The sequence below is a fragment of the Penicilliopsis zonata genome, assembly GCF_001890105.1.
Source record: "Penicilliopsis zonata CBS 506.65 unplaced genomic scaffold ASPZOscaffold_4, whole genome shotgun sequence".
NCBI lineage: Eukaryota > Fungi > Ascomycota > Eurotiomycetes > Eurotiales > Aspergillaceae > Penicilliopsis > Penicilliopsis zonata.
The window spans coordinates 754,317-773,929 of record NW_019208914.1 but is presented as its reverse complement, the minus strand read 5'-3'; the positions used below and the strand labels follow the sequence as shown (position 1 = coordinate 773,929).

Sequence of the window (19,613 nt, the reverse complement as noted above, 5' to 3'; positions counted from 1 at the left end):
GAGAGTGGAGAGTGTCTTTTCTTGGGGCTGCGAGTAAACCGCGATATAGTCAATTGATGAGAGTGTGGATTGTTAATTTCAAGTAGAACTGTTTCTTGTAGCTATATATCCAAGTACAGCAAGTACCGTGACAGAGGTAATCTGTATCTGTGAGATTTGAATCCGTAGTATGCTCTCCATAAGACTGGCAGACGGCAACTCAATATACGTATTCTCTTAGAGTAGTCTGCCTCACCAACCGGTAACGAGGACATTCCGGTGAGTTCATTGACCTTTCTGGCAGACAATCCGGGTGAGAGTAACTAGTACCCAACCCATACCTGCTCTCTCAGGAGCCAGCAGCTCCACAAACTCACCGGTACCGAGAACGCAACCCGGGATGACTTCGTAGGGCATTAACCATAGAATAACCGGGAATACGCCTCCTTGACGATCTTGAATGCGACACGTATATCCGTCGAAACGAGGTGTTGCTCAAGCTTCCACCCCCAAAACAACGTGGGATAAACACTGACTATCACCCATTTCTATGACTCAGCTCATTTTTCCGTGGCAGTGCAAATTCAGTCAAGGCGGGCGTCCTGCTCATCAAAACGAATGCAGTGCAAAGACACCCTGGTTGCGCACTCAGCCATAGTCTCCAGACAGCGCAAGCCAGGGAAATGGCGTTTCCAGATCCAAACTCCGATCTGTCTTGTAGGTCTCTCCAAGGATTCAAACGAGTCTCTTCAATTGTGTGTTAAGTGTGCATGGAGTGCCTTCTATTCCGTTATACTCGTTCCATGTTTTAGACTCGAAACTGGGCACTGTCCTTCCTAAAACTCAGAGAATCGTTAGTATAGTGCAAAAAGGACGAATTCAAAAGATAACAGGGAACAGATGCTCCCTTGACCACCGAGTTCACCCTCAAGATGAGGCATTTCCTCTTCTCAGTAATGCAAAAATGTCCTTGAGTCTTGCAACGCCGGTCGACACCGGGTTGGAAACAAGCGATGCGCGAGCGGGCAAAACGGAGGCTGTGAAGATTTATGAGGCCTGAGGGGTTTAGGCTCAGAGTTAGGTGAAATAAATCTGGCCAGAACTTGCACATTGAGGTTTTGAGGGGTTTTTGTTCGAGAGAAGATTCCCCTTGTGAGCTGTTGCGTTACTGAGCGGTCACCTGAACCGGTTCTGTGAAAGACCGTGTCTGTTGTACGAACAGGCTATCTCAACCTCGCTTCCCCTTATTTTGCTGATACAATCGGCGACAGAAGCTGAAAAAGACATACGATTTGAATGCCTTGGGTACTGTGCATGTTTCTCGATAAGATTCCCTAACTTCTGACTACCCAAGGCTTGATCTGGTGTCGCAATCGAAAAAAAGGTACAGCATGCCCCCCAATCCACCACTACGTCCATCACTGACCTTAGCTATTGGAATGAATCGAAGCAAGCTGATTCTTTCGTGGATTGCCCGGGAAATAGTTACCTACCCACTTGGATTGAACGTGGTGCCACCGAGTGTTGAGAAATTGGGCAGCATCGTCGCCAGCTCTGCCTGACAACACAACACCAAGCTTGCGGGCAATGCAATAAACCACATATCGCTCTAGCAGAGAGAAGGTACGCTCCACTATATGCGTGCCCGATGCTTCTTCACCAATGATCCACTAGCTAGACGGTTGCTGTCAGCTTCACTTCTGCGCTGATCCCTTCGCCCTGTCCAATACCCGGATGCCGGCTGGCAGTGAACGAGGTACTGGCTGTCTCCACGCTCCTTATTATGTTTTGCTGAGATATCCTCGATTGGGTTATTAGAAGACGCTTTGCACACATACACACACACATGATCTCTCTTTTCGACTACGCTGCTCGCTCCGTGTTACTCGAATCTCGCCTCCCCAGACAAAGCACCTCCTGTACGCGTTATCCTCGCCTACGGCGCCCTACGTCGATAAGACTCGCCGTGAAGTGATGTCATGTTTTTTGGCCGTTAAACTAGTGGCGACAAAAAAAGAGAGCTGATACTAATTAACAGACGGGCTGGTAGCTAACTAACTAGTTAACTGGTCAGTGTGGAGACGAGACCCCCGTCAGCCAGAGCTGAAACTTGAAGAACATCAAGGAAGACACACGCGGGGCTCCAAGGATGGTTCTCGGCAGCACGTTTGACGACGATTAGGAACACAAGAGCAGTGTTATCCACCAAAAAGGGACAATTTTCTATTGTTTACAGTGGGTGGGTGTGGCCCGTTCGACCCAAGTTTGCTCCTCCTCCGCCCCATGGAACTGTCCGAGATGCTTCCTGCCGTGTGTTGACAACTTTCCTGGTACGGAGTAGATACAAAGTACGTGCTTGTGGGGAAGAAGAAGCCTCGCCAGGACCCTCCTGTCGTCATCCGGATCGGATTCCCATCTTTTTTGAGACCGTCAGGCTGCCCAGTGCCCAGCGCCCAGCGCCCAGTCCCCAGTCCCTTTGTGCGATATCCTTTTTTTTTCGTATTGGGTTTCCCCGCCGCACTTGCACAACCGCCGCCGATCCTCAACAGCTTGCCCAAGTGACGTCCGTCTCTCTTTATCCGTCTCTTCTTCTACTGTTGTTCCTTCGGCCATAAACGCTGTCCAGGAACACCCCTCTGCGACTGGGTATTGGACGCCTTTTTCCTGGTGGCCATTGCCAAGAGAGAAAAGAGGAGAGAGCGAGAGACCCAGAACGGAACCCCTCATCCGGTCTGATTCATCAGCATTTTTGCCTCCCCGCCTGGCGCTCGCCCTCGTCAGTGCGACAGATCTGGAGATCGCTTTATTTTTTATCTTTTTTTTTCCATTTTGTTAGTCTGATCGGGAGACTCTATAGTGCGATTCTTGTCACACGACAGAGTCATAACGGGCGGAAGTACCCTGCTAATCTATATATTTACTGCACCATAGCCTTCCCGCTTCTGCGAAGTCCCTTCCATCATGCATTCTACCTCTCGTTTCCGTCCAATGTCCCCCGCTGGCGGCAGACGCATGGTCGACCCCATGCGTGCTTCGACGGGAACCGTGTCTCTCAACCCGTCGTTCGATCCATACGACTCCTCCGCAAGCCGGCACCGTCTCGACGGATATTCGTCCGAAGCGCCGTTTGTGGGATATGAGACGAGAGTGAATGTCGAGCCCACGCTCGAAGTACAACCGGTCTCGTCACAAACCTACCGTGACCCTGGCCATTCGACCAAAGTGAGAACCGAGTACGCTGTTCGCTCAAGACCCAGAAGCAGTACCACATCAGATACGTTTGCCGGTAGTCCGCTACGCGGGCCCGTCCCGGCATCGTCCCCTAGTCTGCGACAATCCCCCATTGTCACCTCGAGCTACGGGAGGACTCCTAGTCCGCTTCCCCCGCACTCGTCTAGAGATGGCGCGGAACGGTACATTATGCCCGCGTCGGGGCACCATGGACGACGTTCTTCTCATCGGGTCTACAGCACAGACTATGCGAGTGATACTGGTCGTTCAGGCCGCAGTGATCGAACAATAAGGCATCGGCCGGTACATTCAGGGTACCGAACCCATGGGTCCGGTAGCTCTCCGCGCCATCCACCGACCGGCGGGCTTCGCAAAGGAGACGATATTGACGACTACGATGCATATTCCTACACGAACCCGAGGGAACAATTCGAGAAGGATTCTGTCGCCCGGCTCAGCCGGGGATCCGGTTCCAGGAAGGAAAGACCGCTGAGTATGACTGGCCTCGAGGAATACCTCCCAGCACTGCCTCCACGCAAGGACCTCCGGGTCAATGGTCCACCACCATCCCAAAGGGGATTCGATAAAATCGAGAGGGATGATCGGTCACGGCGACATGGCGAGTCGAGCAGTTCGCGACACAGGTCGCAGCAGCACGCACCAGTGTCGCTCCACCAGGAACGGGAAGACGGGTACTCGTCCTACCGAGAAGACTACGACGGCGGACATCGTTATCGGCGACGCCGGCGTCGCCACCATGATGACGATGAGGATGGCGGGAGTGGTGAAGGCCGATCTCGTCAGGATGAACAACGGAGCTCGAGAGGCCACAACTCGGGGGAGTTGGTGATCGCCGGCGCAGGAACTGGCCTTGGTACCGCTGGTCTCGCGAGCGGGTACTCAGACGACGCCCTCGAACAACACCGCGAGGTTCCCTCCGAGCACGGCCGCCATCGGTCGTCGCGAGATCCTGATCATGATCGAACACTGCTGGCCCCGAATTACAGTCGCCATCGGAGCCGATCGAGACGAGCGTCGTCGAGACGAAGGGACCAGAGCTCCGACGCCTACACGTCGGACGAAGACTTACGGCAGTACCGACGTGAGCCCTCGGCTCACCGCAGCAGCAAGCACCATAGCGATTCAGAGGGCTCTGGCGGTACGCGCCGGTCATCATCACGGTACCTGACCGCGGACGAGCAGCCACATCGACGCCGGCGGTCACGATCGCGGCACGACCCGGAGAGTGGTTCGGGGCGGAAAGTGCCCACCAGCCAACAGTCGACGACGTCGTCCGAGTCCCACGAGACGACGGCGAAAAAGGCGATCGCAGTAGTCGATCCGCCGGTAGGCAACAATAAAGGGCCAGATCCAGCCCCCAAGGGAATCCTTAAGCGGCCGCGGGAGAGGTTCCCGGAGGAACCCAACCCTGTACGCGAAGGGGTGGCCCCCCTGAAAGATGCGCACAAAAACGGCATCCCCCCTGGCGCCCGATGGACAAAGATCGATCGCCGACTTGTCAACCCCGCGGCGCTCGAGGCAGCGCACGAGCGATTCGAGGAACGGTCGGACTATGTGATTGTACTACGGGTGTTGACCAAGGAGGAAATCCAGGGGTTTGCCGTGAAGACTCAAGAAATCCGAGGTACTAATCTCCTCTCTCTCCCCCCCCCTGCCCCGCCTTATTTCTTTTTTCTTTTTTTTTCACTTTCTCCTTTGTCCTTCCCCTCTAGACCTAGCTTTAAAGACTGACCATGTTCTAGATGCGCGGTATCAAGAGTACCTGCAGGAACGACGCGCGCGGCGAGAGGAGCAACGACGGCACGGTCGGAGGGAGGACTCGTCGAGTGATGACGAGGACGAGGGAGACGAGGTCCTGCGTATTGAGGGGCCATGAGCAAAACTAGTGTTCAGCTAACATTTACCTAGGTAGTTATTCATGCATTAACTACTGTACTACTAGTATATATTTTTTTTTTCTTTAAATTAATCGTCGCATGAGTCTAGTCTTCGCCGAGTCTACCCTAAGCTAATCTTCCCGGTGTTACTCGTCTACTCTGGATGGAGTATTCCGTACGGAGTACACAGAGCACTCCCAGGACCTCGTATACGCCGTACTCCGTACAGCGTAGTTTATACTCCGTACACCCATGCGACCGAGATAAACTTCGGCGTACATTTGGGATCGGCAGTGACTCGTCCAGGAGCGTAATATCCTCCGCTGCAGTACAGAGCACCTCATGCATCACGCCTGAGCACTTGACCGGACGCCGAGAGTAGATACATTATACGATTAGGTACAGAGTAGAGTACCTAGTACAGATACGGAGTAACTATCTAGGTATCTACTTTCGTCGTGCTCAATAACTACAAGTGACATATCTACTTACTACTAGTTGCTAGAATACAGTCATTTATTCCAGACGGTCTGTTTAGTACATACTACGGAGTGCATACTACCTAGATACATAGTATTCAGTACTCCATATGAATTATTGGTTTTTATTTTTTATTTTATCGATCAAGCTTCTGGAGTATAACAGGGAGGGGGCGGGAAGCATGGGACCCCCGGAGACCTTATCTACACCACGTAAGAAAATACGGAGAGTATTTAATTTATTTAGTTTTACTTTCAACGATACCGAGGCTTTGTAGTCGACAGAGTTTAGTACTTTGTATCTCTATTCTACAACAAGTATGGGTAGGTAGGGTACTCCTGTACCTATGTAGCTAACTGCCGTCTATGCTTTCCGATTGCAGAGACATGAGAGTCTAGAGCTCACCTCACTTAACTATGTAATTAGTTACTCCGTAGGAAACTCAACTGGTTGGTTAGCGAATAGCTACCTAGCTCTACCGGAGACTTCCGTCGGAAGTAAGCACTGGTGGCCAGACGCTTGGAGACCTTCTCCTGAATAGGCTGCCGTTGCTTAGCAATTTCCGGTGCGGCTACGCGAGTCATGACATATTAATCCTCCGTATTATGGCGTTGAATAGTGCTCCGACTACCCTGTATGTTTTAGTATCTACCTTAGGTACCTAGTAGGTACCTAATGTAGTAGCAGTAATCTAGTCGTTTATCTAACTAGTAATTATCTAGTTCGTACTAATAATAGTCGGTAGGTTGTAAGTTTGCTTCGTATTACTGTATGGTACGTCGGAGCCGAGCTAGTTCCCGGTACTTTGATACCACGGTTCTAATAGTACATTCCCACGCACATCCAGGCCACTTCCACTGCCACTGCTACCTTGGTACAAATTAGCTGAAAATCAAATGAAGGTACATCCTGTCTTCTACTTCTAGTATTAGAGGTGTAGGGATGAGGTTTTCATGTCATTAGATTAGCTTATCACTTGCTTCAGCCCCTAGTTATAGATGTGATAGTGGTGCTATACTGACTGTAGCAGAGGTTAGTCAAGATAGTCGAATACTCTACCAATAGGACAATCAATATCCCTGACAAGTGGTAAAAGATTCAATCAGAGAAGTGAGCTATGCAGGAAGGAGGTTCATATGACGCAGTGCCTCCGATGCCTCTTGGCGAAGTATATCCAGTTCCAGATACACCATCGCACTGGGGGACCCAGTACGAGTTGTATCTGGAACTAGATGCCTGCCGAAAACCTCCTGTCTCGTCAACTCCAGTCTCTGTGGAATCGGTGTCGGGGCGGGAGCAGGGAACACAACCTAACCTTCGATTAATGGGTCAATCAAATTAAATAAAAGGGTCGTTGCATACCTCTCTTTGGCGACGGACCGGCATGCCGTTTTGATCTCGCACATACAGATCGACGAAGCCACTCACATGTCTCGTGCTGCGGTTGCAATCCCAGTTGATGATGATCACTGTATTGATCTCCCCATCGCCACCTACAAGCAAAAGATCCATATCATCCAACAAATATTGGTGTGATTCGGACCACCCACTCTCGATTGCCAGAGGGGGCAATATTTCATGGTCGATTCGCAGGAAAAAGTCCGGCTCCTTTCGCGAGCCGCGATAGGGCCCAGAACGGAACTCGAGCGCTACAGGAATATCAGTAGGACGCCATGAGAAATATGGAGTAACTGACTGGTCCCGACTCGAAGGCGGAGTTGCCGGAACTCGCTGTCTGTCAAGTCGCCACTATTCCGGAGGTTTGCCATGGAGACGAAGAGCCAGTCTTGGTGGCATGCATTGAGCTCCGTCGGCATCATGACAATGCGTAGGACCCTGGACTTTGAATTGAAAGATTTCCTTTGGAAGTCAGTACAAGAGACAACATGGAAGAAATATCAACATGAATATTTGATGACTTGCCGCGTTGATTCTCCGTCGTTGGACCGGTTGATCGAATCGATGGTTTCCTCCCCCCAGGACGGTCTTAAGTCTGTCACGACCACCTCTTGGTTGGTCTTCACGCATGTGATTAGATCTTTGATGTGGGCTTCCAGATCAGCTCGATCGACGAATGCGTTTGCACTCATAACGGTCCTTGACAGGGTCGGGTCTGAGAGGCTGTGATCGAGGTATCGCGACATGGTTGTCGAAGGCGAGTCAATAGGTATCGCAGAAATATATGACCCTATAAAGCACTACTAAGAGTCTGGATACTTTCTAGTAGCTGAGCCCTTCGATTTTGCGAAGATAGGTCTGGTGGAAATAGCAGGGGGATGGTTTCTGAAGACAGGAGAGTCTGGGGCCATAATAGTGACTATCAATCAGGACAGTCATTCACAGTGGGAGGTAAGTGCAAAGCTACCTACTAAGGTAGGCAGGTATACATCATCGACTAAGCAAGAGTCTCTGATTGGTCAGTTCCAAGTGAAGTATGACATAGTTAGCTAATCAATAATCTGACTAATACCTGACTAAGCAGACATAAAGCCTGTGCCTTTAGCTACTACATAGTACATAAAACACATAAATATGTAGGATAGAGTAGTTATGTAGTTACTCTATAACTAAGTTACTCTATACTAACTTTATAACTAGTATACTACATATAGTATAGTATATAAACAGTGGAATGCTAAGAGTTATGTGGAAATAACAGAGCACTGTGTACTTAAGAGATATTGCTGAGTAAAGCATAGATGCCGCACAGCCGTTACAGACAGGAACAAAGAACAGCAAACAAAGAGCATCAGTGGATCTGTGGGGCGTACCATGGACTGAACTAGATACCTCAGTAGTTTAGGTATGTACTAGAGTAACTAATCATGGAGCTAGTTATGGAGTAACTAGGTACCTGGTAGCTAAGGTACTTTGTAGGTACCTGGCACTAGTTAATTAACTACCAAGTTCGGAGGACTCCGAGGAGGACGGTGTATCTTGGAATATACTTGCCAATATATTACCTCATAGATAGAGTTGAGTACAGAGAACATATCTAGGCACTTGTAATGTACGAATTCTACAGATACATAGTAAATATTCAGAGATAATTTGTATAGATTAATAATTTCTACATAGAGTACCACAGAGTACTCCAGAGTAGGTACATAGCTAGCTACAGCTAGTCTACCTAGTACTCCATACGCAGTGTCTTCAGCTCGTATTTACTAATCGTTGTGGGGAGCTAGATGCATGCAATCCATGTTTCAGATCTGAGAGAAGAAGTCTCCGTGCTCTGTGGTCTGCCCTCGACTCTGTCCTACCTAAGTGTAGGAGGCAAATTACTACTCCGTTACTCCGGACTCGTACAAGCTCGCAGCTATACCTAGGTACCGAGGAGATAGGTTGCTAACTAGCGTATCAATGACGTAGAGACACTACTACAGTAGACTCCAGTAAATGTCTCATCTCCGTATTCCAATTATATAGTATATTTAAATGCTTTATCTCCTCCATGGATAATCCATTACCCTATATTCTCGATAATCCTACACAAGGGGGGGGTTTTTTTTTTTTTTAACCCGAGATATCTCCAGAGTCCTCCGTAATCCGTGGTCCATACATGTTGCTCCGTAATCAGATCCCTACTCCAGAGAGTAAAGGTGCCCCCCAGATCGCTTGGCTGATCCGCCCAGGGGTGTGCGGCGGGAACCGAGTCCACACAAGAGTCCACGGGTGTATCTTAGCTGGAGGCACCTACCTAGTACCTAGTACCTAACTACCAGATGGTTATTAGAACAATCTTACAGTAACACCTCGTACAGTGACGAAAAGAAGGGGGGAAAAAAAGAAAAGAAAAAAAAAAAACAATGATAGAGAATATGAGAATGATGAAAAAAAAGTACCTCCATAGCTCATGTGTATTTCGTAGCCCCCGACTTTGTCCGGTGTCCCGACCACGGAGAGTTCTCCCACTGCGAGCCCTCCGTAGAATCCGGATAATAGTCAATCAACTAGGTAACTCCTCCGTCGAGGTTACTCGAAAGTGACAGTACAGTACAATACATACAGTTACTAGGTACATCCTCCCGGCGCTAACGGGGGGAGGGACCTCTCGACCAGCCCTTCCAAACACCCTGCATCGATCATGACGGGAGTCCATCCATCCCCACTGCCATCACATCAGCCATCAGCGCCACTAGGTAGCTAGCAATTTAGCACCGAGTTCAACCACCATGAGAGGATTTTCCGTGCTGTTTCATCTACAGAGTAGAGGTCTGGACTCTGGGTAGGCATGAAAACAATATTACAGAGTTTTTTAGTGAGAGTTCGAGTTGAGTACAGAATATCTGTACCTCTCCATCACTGGATGAGAGTAACCTGCATTGTGCCACTGAGGGCTTTTTTTTTTTCCCCTTCTTTTCTTTCTCTTCCTTTATGCTTTCTTTTCCCCCCCTTTTCTCTTTGATCTGTTTTCTTCCTTTCTTAATTTTTTTTTCTTTTTTTATATAATTGTACTGTAGTATATTCTTTTATGTTTCTTTTTTTTTTAAACTTTCACTGCTACACTCCAACAACGCCTATAGTTTGCTCGATTACGACGACAACCGGCTGCTAGCCTGTTTCTGGAAACGCCTCCCCCTCCCGCCCGTCCGCCGAGCCAATTACACAAGAGAGGGGGGGGGGCTCTCGCCTGCCGCCTGGTGCCTGGCTGACTCGATGGATAGTCCTCCGTACGGAGAGTACGGAGAGTACCCAAGGTAGTAGAGGTAGGTTTAGGTACGGAGTACTAGTAGGCTAGCTAGGTACGAGCAGTTTAACTAACTACTAGTGCAATAGGGACAGATACAGACGTACTGCCTGTAGTTACCTATGTAGTAACTAAACACGAGTACTTACCTACCTATTATAAATAATGAGTTAATAGTTAAGTCATAATTTGCAAGTGGAGAGAAAAATACTACACTTACAGCTCCCTTGGATATTCGTATATTTCCCCCCCTAACCCTTTGTACCTACAGCGTCCTCTTTCACATGGTTGAAAGGCACGAGGACTCTGCAAGGAGAAAGTATATTTGATAACCTGTTTTTTTTTGAAATATATAAAATAATAATAATAATAATAATAATAATAATACTACATAATAAATTATAATCAATAAGATCGGGCTGGGCCATAGGATGTCAATCACCTTTGTGCGCCGCCACTAACGACAGCGGGTGGAACACTCTGGCTGTGCGGACAGTGGATCACTGGATAGTTAGATACTGGTTGACTGCGGAGAGGGTTGTTTCCTTCCCCCCCATCGGCAGATTAGCGCCGCGTCTTAGCCTTGAGCTAGACCGGAGGCCCTTCTAAGTCCGAGGAATTGCTCTGCAACTACTGGTGAGCTGGGAAGGACTCGAACGTCGGCAAGGTGCAGTGGGGACTGATCACCGTTACACATCGTATGATGAGGAACAGTGTACACTTTAGTAACCATCTTAGATAGGATGTATATTTACTCTGTAGAATGAAAATAGTGAATATACTACATAGTATAGAGGATTGACTTTATATAATTGTAATAGAGAATATAAATAGCATAGGGGCCTACTGTAGGTACCTAACTACCTGGTAGCTAGAGGTAGTTTCTAGGTAGGTACCTAGTACCTAGTAGTTTAGGTACCTGTACGAAGTACTACTCTCGACTTCCAATCAGCCGCGTTGGCTAGCTGGAAACAAGACTCGGGTGGGGCAGCCGATGTCAGCAACGTTACGTTTTAATACAGGTACCAGACATACAGATACCTAAGATACATAATTACCTATTACCTATTTCTAATAGTACTACTACGGAGTACTCCGTACCTTGAATAGGAGAGCGTCTACAGAGTACTCTATATATCCAATACTTCACTATACCAGACATTTGCCTATTGAGAGTACCTTATCCATGATCTACCCAGCTCTACTACATATGTAACAGCTCTGGTAAAACCATCATCCTGCACATCATTCATCCCGGCAATATTACACGACGTTCCCGCTAGTTACAAGCCCATCCTGAGATCCCCACCAGTCACTCGAGGGCTGTCTCGTGCAGCTCTGGGCGTTCTTTATTATTATTATTACTATTATTATTATTTGATTATTATTACTGTTATTATTATTTTATTTTTTATTTTTTATTTTTTTTTTCGAGTCTTTTACGGAGTAGCATTTCCTTGATCCATTTGATTAAATTATTATTGATCTTTTTATTATTTATCTTCTCCAAATCATCCTATCCTGGTAGTTATCTACCCTGGACCCTCCGCATCGCAGAGTCCCTCACAAAGCAGCGCAAAGCCGCCCAGTTCAAAGTTTCCCCTCCCCCCGTCTCAGATCGACCGGCGGCCAGTCGTCATACCTGGCCTGTCTCTCACCGACTGAACTCAATTCCAACAGTTCAGCAAGGAAAAAGAAAAAATAGAAATAAACCCAGATCAAAAAAAAAAAAAAAAAAAAGAAACCAGGAAAAAAATTACCCGGGAATTTTCCAGAGAAGGTTCAGGAACCATAAAGAGAAAGGGAAAGAAGAATAAAAAGGAAATCTCCGGTCAATTATGACCAGCATGGTTCAGCCGGACCTGGGTCCTCCGCCTGCCGCAAAGTACAAGGAAGAAGCGTCTGATGATCCGGTGAGTACCTGCATGGAGACTCTGGAGAGACTCGTTTTCCTTCTTGGGAGATTCATTCCTTGTTTTTTTTTTTTTGTTTGTTTTTGTTTCTTGCCTTTTGCCTTTGAGAGAGAGATCCCCCCTCTGGAATATGGTAGACCGGACTGGATGGATATCGCGGAGAAAGCATGGACAGCATAGATGGTATGGACCGGCGGCCATTGCATTGACGACCATGGAACAACCACAAACCACCTCATGGCGACCAGGATGCGGGCGAATTGCGTCGTTGGAGATCTAGGATAGACCGTCGAGCTGTTCGCGGTCGAGATACCTCCTGGTGATCCATGGTATGGCCTGGTTGTCTGAATGGTAAGGTAGTTACTGGATCCTGCCGTGGTCTATGGATGCCTGAATATTCCCTCAGGCAGCCATATCACGCGCGCCGGATACTCTTCCTACAACGACAACGACAACGACAACACTCGTACCGTCTACAGGAGGACCATACCAACCTCACCCACCCACTCACTCTCTCACTCATTTGCTCTCACCCACCGGAGACATGATACACGCGGTTGCTGCCGGGATTTGTGCTGACCTCTTCAGCTTCGACACCACAGTGCTCCGGGACGACTCGCACCGCATCATCTGCACAGTCTGCACCACCCTCGATCCGTGGGTCTTGTCCATCAGCATCACTCTCCTCGCTCTGAGTCCCCTCATCATCCGCCGACCTCCATTGCTTCGGGTCCCTACGCGACGCCGACTTCTCTGGCAAACGGCGTGCTGCCTCCTCAGTCGCACTACGGCCATCCGCCTCCAGAGCCCTCGTATTACGCCTCACACCCGTCAGCTGCGTACACCACGGCCAGCGGTCCGGCACAGTACCAGTCTACTGGTGAGTTGAGGAAAAATGAAAAAAATCAAAAAATCAAAAATGGGGAAAGATGGAAAGAAAGAAAGATTGCTAATTGTGTAGGCCCCCCCGACCTGATGGCAGCGTCTGCGCAAATGCAGCGCCCATACCCACCCATCTATCACACACCGCAATCTGGATCACCAGCCTCGGTCACCTCCCAGGCGCACGACCAGCACGGTCGTAGCCTGTACAGCCAGCCTCCGCAGATGACCTCTCCCATGTACGGATATCCCCCGTACTCCTCACTCAACCCGGTGCAACCCTCCGGCTATCCGTCACACCACCCGTCCTCCCAGCCGCACCCGATGACCTCCCAGCCGTTAATTATGCCGCCCAGTTCGGCACATATGTCGCATCCGGGCGCGACTGCACCGCCGCCACCGCCTGCACCGCCTCCACTGCCATCGACGGCGATGCCAGGTAGTCTTTCGGGGCCCCCGCCCCCGCCGCAGCAGGCCGGAGGTGGAGGAGTAGTAGGGGGCTCGCTGACGACCAGCCCCAGCATGAAGCTGGAGCCTGTAGGCCCGCAACACACGCCGCCGCAGCGGACAGTGCTGAACCCGCCACACGCTGTGTCGGCGGCGGGGCCCACCGCGGTGCACCAGAGCTCCTCGATCGGGGCGAGCTCGAGCGCGGCGCCCGGCCCGATCCCCGCGACAACGCCGCTGGTCGTGCGCCAGGACAGCAACGGGGTCCAGTGGATCGCGTTCGAGTACTCACGCGACCGGATCAAGATGGAGTACACGATCCGGTGCGATGTCGAGTCCGTCAGCGTGGACAATCTCAGCCAGGAGTTCAAGACGGAGAACTGCGTCTACCCGCGCGCCTGCTGCAGCAAGGACCAGTACCGTGGCAACCGGCTCGTCTACGAGACCGAGTGCAACGCCGTGGGTTGGGCCCTCGCCGAACTCAACCCGGCTCTGCGTGGCAAACGTGGGCTCATCCAGCGTGCCGTTGACTCCTGGCGCAACAGCAATCAGGACCCACGCCTGCGCAGCCGCCGCGTCCGCCGCATGGCCAAGGTGAACCGCCGCAATGTTCAGACCAACGCTGCCGCTGCTGCTGCTGCTGCTGCCGCCGCCGCTGCCGCCGCCGCTGCAGTGGCTCCTCCACCCCCACACATGGCTGGTCCCGTCGGGCCAGGGAGCATGGCCGCCCCCGCCCGGCCGGGGATCGGGCCCCTGAGCTTGTCGCATCAGCTGCACCATCACCATGCCCAACCGGAGGGGCATGTTGGTGAGGAAGTCGGTATGTTCCACCATATGTGATATTTCTTCTTTTCTTTTATATATATACTTTTTCCCATCTATACCTCTTCTTCAATCTTGTTTTCTTACCTTTGTTTCTTACCTTTCTTTCCGACCTTTTTCTTCTCTTCTTCTTCTCTTCTTCTTTTCTTCTTGATATGTGATTGTACTGGATCAGATGGATGGCGATGAAATGATGTACTTTTACGCTCAGCCTATCATCCCTCCCCATTCATGTCCCTCTCTCCTATACCCATTACCATACCCATATACCCAAGTCTACTACCATGTCCATACCCTTGTTATTTATGTCATTCTACCATTGTGCACACCAACCACCCTTGTTCCTCTATTCTATGATGTAGGCTAGTCTCATGTATTACATTTCCCAGGTGCCGTCGACTACACGACACCCCACCACCACCACCAACAACAACAGCAACAACAACAACAACAACAACAACACCGCCCATCGTCGAGCGGACCAGGACCGGGACAGGGGCCTGGGCCCACGCACCCACACGCGCACGCACCCTCCGCCGGCCCGAGCCCTGACCCATACCGCCCCGCCCAGATCTTCCACGGATACCCATCGTACCCCGGCGTGAGCTCCGCAGGAAGCGGGCCCTCGATGCCCCCCTTGCTGAGAGAAAGTGGGATCCATAGCGCAGGAACACTTGGTCGCCACAGCATTGCTGCATCAGCAGAAGTACACTCCAGAATCGTGCATGGAGAAGGAGAAGGAGAAGGAGAAGATCGGAATGAAGAAGAAGGCGATGCTGAAAGACCTTCTTCAGGCGAATTGTTCGGCCACCTCCCCGACGGCAAACGACGGAAATTCATCCTCGTCGACGATGCTCAACGCGGGTGTCGCGTGCGGGTCAAGGTAACGCTCGACTCCGTCCAGATGGACGAGATACCTGATTCCTACCGCTTATCGAACGCGGTATACCCGCGTGCCTATTTCCCTGTTCAGATGAAGACTCCCGTCGTGACCCGTGGCGGTCGTTACGCAGAAACGACAACGGATACGGATGACCCCACCGAAGCAGTTCTCCAAGGAAGTACCCTCGTCCTCGCCCCTTCTCTGGACGGCGAATCCATCAGTGTCCCCAAGGTTTCCCGCCATAGACGTCGGAGGGATATCCTTTTGAATGAGCTCGGGTATAGGATGAGTTGGAGCCAGAGTAGGGTATTCTCCGGCAGAACGCAATTCATGCAGAAATCACGTACGTCTTTTTTTTTTCTCTTATAAAATATAGCTTACTCTCCTCTACAAGCGGCTAATCTGATTAGTTGACGCATATCGCTCCAAAATGAGGAATACAATGCTCGCGGCAGGGCAGGATGTCGCTTCCATCCCGGCCCATCTGGAAACGAGACCTGGGAAGAGGCGGTTCCTGGCAAGGGGGAAGGATAGAGGGGCTTCTGCTTTGAGGCGAGAGGCAGAGGAGGTTGAATGATTATGAATCTATGATGTTACCACCTGATGTTTATGACGATACGATTTTCTTTTCTTTTCTTTTCTTTTCTTTCTCTTCTCTCTTCTGTTCTAGTCTCTTCTTCTTTCTACTGATGATACGATTCTATGGTTATGGTTGATGCTGTTAGTCTCAGCCCTAGTTTACGTAGCTAGAAGTTTTATGATGATGATGATGATGATTATGACCTCCTCGTCCTGGCATATGTAGCTAGACAGTACTATGATGATAGAGAATCATCTTCTAATCCTAAACGTAGCTGAAAAGTATCATGATGATGCAATTATCGATATTTATAAACTAGGGACTACTCCCCAAAAGCCTCCTGTTTCAACCGTGAGACTACCGGTCCCAAGGCGAAAGCGCTCTCCTCGCTACTGTGGTCCGTACACGGACTCTCCCTTAACGGGAGCAGCCAGTCCAAAACGCTGTACCCCATCACCTGCTGTAGATTTTTCAGCGGACTGCCCAGGTCGAACGGGTTCTCGCCCTGGCGCGTCTGGAGAATGGCAAAGACGCGCCGCTCGGCGTCTGGTTTGAGCGAATCTTCTTGCTGGCCAGGACCCGGCCCTGGCTCGGCCTCGGCCGGTGGGGAGAGAGACTGTAGTGGATACGTGATCGTTCGGAATGTCGGAGCCCACTGCGACTCGGTGGCGTTCAGAAGGTGGTCGGGGACCCGGATCGCCAGCGTCCAGATTGTGGCCCGATGGTCGATGTGTTCGATTGTAGAGAGATTTTGAAGGGCAAGCTGCAGCGAGCTCAGCGTCATTCCGCATGAAAATAGTCCAAAAAGACCGCTCCTGACTCAGACGTAAGCAGAGGTCGTCGTAGCCATTCATAAGTTCAGAAACCTACAGTCCAATTCCAACAGCCCAATGAGCGTTGACTCTGCCGGTCTAGAGAGGTTAGACATGGACACAGGAGGGAACACCGGAAGATAGACTCGTTACCTCTCGTTTCGCTTCGGCCAGAAAGTATGCAAAGACAACAAGGCAAAAAATGCAAAACATGGCTGTGTATACGAGGAATTGAATAAAAAATTTGAAACTCGACTCGGCGACCACGCCGCCAACCCTGACAGCGTTAGTTGAGATTGGACTTTTTTTCCCCGTCTTTGAATAGCAGAACAAGCGGTTCATACCATGGACAAAAGTGGTCCATCTTGCGCACACACCGGTCAACCTCGCGGCAGTGGTGCGCCCTATCCGTCTTGAATTGCGAGCATTTGGAGCAATACGGCGGCCGCCCATCTCTCTGACAGACGAAAACATCCTTCGTGTAGAAGCTCTCCAAGCCTACGGCGTCAAGGGGAAACGCCTTGCCTCCAGAGTGAAGCGACCCCCCGCGCTCAACATCCGAGTCGAAATCATCCCCTTTCTCTGCGTCTCGGACTTTATTGCTTTCATGCTCACTTCTCCGACGCTTCCGACGCCTATGCGATGGCCGTGAGTCTTTCTGGTCGCGTGCGGGCTTCTCTCCCCGCGGGAGATAGTCGGGACTCCAGAGAACCTTCTGTAGCAGTCGGAGGTAGCTCACAACCATTGGAATTAAGAGGATATAGTATATAACAAGAATCGCAGCACCTATACCAACTCGTGCATGACGACTGTATTTCGTGGAGGGATGGATCAGGTAGTCAACTGGTGCGATAAGCGCGCCGTCAGCACTTCAATCACTTTGAAATCAACACAACCCACTGCGACAAGAGAACACTTACTGCATAGCTGTTTAGTCAAGTCATAAGACGCATATATAATTACGCCGAATAGAACCGGAGGAATGATTCTCGCAACCGCTAAATTGACTCGCTTCTCAGCGGCGCGACTGCGGGCCATCTGAGAGTCCTGAAAATGGTTAGGGGTTCTGATGAGCGTAAATGGAACGATCTACATATGGAATAAAGCCGGTTAATTTATTTCCTTTTTCAAAGGGTAGAATAAACAGATAGAGAATGCAGCTGTAAATCTCTGACTCGGTGTTCAACGCATTATGCAGCAGTTGGAATTGTCTGACAGGAAGGAGTTGGCAAGAATCCCGTGACAGGACGTCATCTGTATTATTTGTTACCTGTACAAATGAGACAAACAGAGCAAACACATAAAATGTTGACGTAATGCCCCATTAGGGAAGATCGGCCGGCACGTGATTCATCTATGGTTCCAGGTTGAGTCCTGACACGATCTCCTGTCGACCTGCACCTGCCACCTGCACGATTATTCTAATATTGATGTTCCTCCTTGCATTAAGGCCAAGCCTTTTTTGAAAAGAGTGCGATGGCTTGGGTATAATTGATATTGATCCACAATGCAGCTGTCCTATCAATACTACGATGCGTAGTATACTGGTACAGGTACAAATCTGTCGTTAGATCTTTCGAGATGAAGACCACAAGCTTTCTGATGAATAAATACAGATTACCGGCATGCGAACGATGGGCTGCCAAGCCTGAATGCCTAAATATCGAACACGCGTAACGTTTGAAGATTTGACTTCCTGGGTCTATTGGGTCCACTGCTTACGCCAGTGGGTTAGGACTCCTATCAGACCGCTGATTCAGGAGGCTGTCTTACATCTCAGAGTTTACGAAAACGGCTCGGGCTCTACCTAGAGCAGAATAATACCGGTTGGACGAGAAAACTGTCAGATGACATGGTGAAAAAGACTACGAAATAAGGGCCTGGGCGCGGCTCTAAAGACACCTTGAGCACCAATTATTCCTGTCGAGATGTTGGTCCCAAGGCCCCCAATACTGAATGGCTCTATAGGAATTTATGGTCCGTGCAGACTACGCGTTGTTGAAGCCTACGTCTTCTATTCTTGATACGATAACTGTTGGCATCATGAGACAGGCTGTAGATAAAAGGGTCCCATCAAGGATACTGGGTCATTAATGCTATATCCTATCATATGATCCTACTCTCTGTTATTCCCGCCGGCAGAGTCCTTTCGTTTGGAACACCCGTGGTTGGTGCCTGGTTTGTGCCTCAGGATATCCAAGAATCCCACTTAGGTTGCTACAGTAATCCCATCGGGTACCTACAGTCGTGCTTCTGAACAACCCGACAGAAAATATACGAAGACAACAACAATAAATCACACTTCTGACTCCTCCCATTCAAATATAGTCTACAAATGTCTAGGTTGCCATAGTTGATCGAGGCTGAGGTGAGGCTCAAAGACCCGCGCGCTTTGAACTTCACTTTTGGTCAGGTGCGGGGGTGGTCCTATCTTTCTTGCGAATCAATGCTCATCTGATTTCTAAACTCGAGGGTTGTCTATCCTATCCTATTTCTTGTTGGGAAGATCTAGCCGAATAGCATGGGTGGGCAACCGCCGCAGCCTTGAGAACATCTAGAGCCGCAGTCTTCATGCCTGCGGAGAGCTTTCTACCTGGTGCTTTTGTACTACAGCACCTCATATTGTGGGAAGCCTTGATAGCACGAGCCGCATGTTCCCGTCTAAGGCCGTGGTGAGACTCCCCAGTCTACTTAAATCGTCGGCTGCCCTCGACGTTGTTTTGGACTCTGCAATTCTCTCTCTTGCACAGCTTCAATAGCAGCGACCAGCTGGAACAGAGACTTAAACACTCCATTTCTGGTGCAAGAATGGATTGCAGAGCTTCTCTGTCCCAATATGCAGAGCTCTTATATCCAATATGTCTGCTTGGTTCGATTTTGTGATCTCAATGTTCTTGTACCAGCAATGAAGCAATACCTGTCTTGCCTCAGCCGTTGAGTGATGATAGAGCAAATGCCCGCAAGAGGGCACCATGAAGGAGACATAAAGCTTGCCC

General features: G+C 49.9%; 4 protein-coding genes across 4 annotated transcripts; 2 read left to right on the top strand and 2 right to left on the bottom strand.

Annotated features, from left to right (window-relative positions):
• The first annotated feature begins 2,659 nt into the window (after positions 1–2,659).
• ASPZODRAFT_1572761 (hypothetical protein) lies at positions 2,660–5,220 on the top strand. The gene is made up of 3 exons (XM_022726306.1): positions 2,660–4,855; positions 4,974–5,139; positions 5,218–5,220. The coding sequence occupies exons 1-2, from the start codon at positions 2,941–2,943 to the stop codon at positions 5,105–5,107; spliced, it is 2,049 nt and encodes a 682-aa protein (XP_022582868.1). The 5' UTR covers positions 2,660–2,940; the 3' UTR covers positions 5,108–5,139; positions 5,218–5,220.
• Positions 5,221–6,545: 1,325 nt separating this feature from the next.
• On the bottom strand, positions 6,546–7,787 carry ASPZODRAFT_23998 (hypothetical protein). The gene is made up of 5 exons (XM_022727953.1): positions 7,508–7,787; positions 7,285–7,429; positions 7,139–7,237; positions 6,951–7,081; positions 6,546–6,898 (listed from the first exon to the last, which is right to left on the bottom strand). Exons 1-5 carry the CDS (start codon positions 7,730–7,732, stop codon positions 6,704–6,706), a joined length of 795 nt encoding a protein of 264 aa, XP_022582867.1. The 5' UTR covers positions 7,733–7,787; the 3' UTR covers positions 6,546–6,703.
• A 4,211-nt stretch (positions 7,788–11,998) lies between these two features.
• On the top strand, positions 11,999–16,008 carry ASPZODRAFT_92896 (hypothetical protein). The gene is made up of 5 exons (XM_022730455.1): positions 11,999–12,191; positions 12,780–13,071; positions 13,153–14,340; positions 14,732–15,568; positions 15,636–16,008. Exons 1-5 carry the CDS (start codon positions 12,117–12,119, stop codon positions 15,800–15,802), a joined length of 2,559 nt encoding a protein of 852 aa, XP_022582866.1. The 5' UTR covers positions 11,999–12,116; the 3' UTR covers positions 15,803–16,008.
• On the bottom strand, positions 15,987–18,139 carry ASPZODRAFT_130357 (hypothetical protein). The gene is made up of 5 exons (XM_022722490.1): positions 17,538–18,139; positions 16,962–17,460; positions 16,771–16,894; positions 16,676–16,716; positions 15,987–16,620 (listed from the first exon to the last, which is right to left on the bottom strand). Exons 1-5 carry the CDS (start codon positions 17,653–17,655, stop codon positions 16,128–16,130), a joined length of 1,275 nt encoding a protein of 424 aa, XP_022582865.1. The 5' UTR covers positions 17,656–18,139; the 3' UTR covers positions 15,987–16,127.
• Between the last annotated feature and the right edge of the window lie 1,474 nt (positions 18,140–19,613).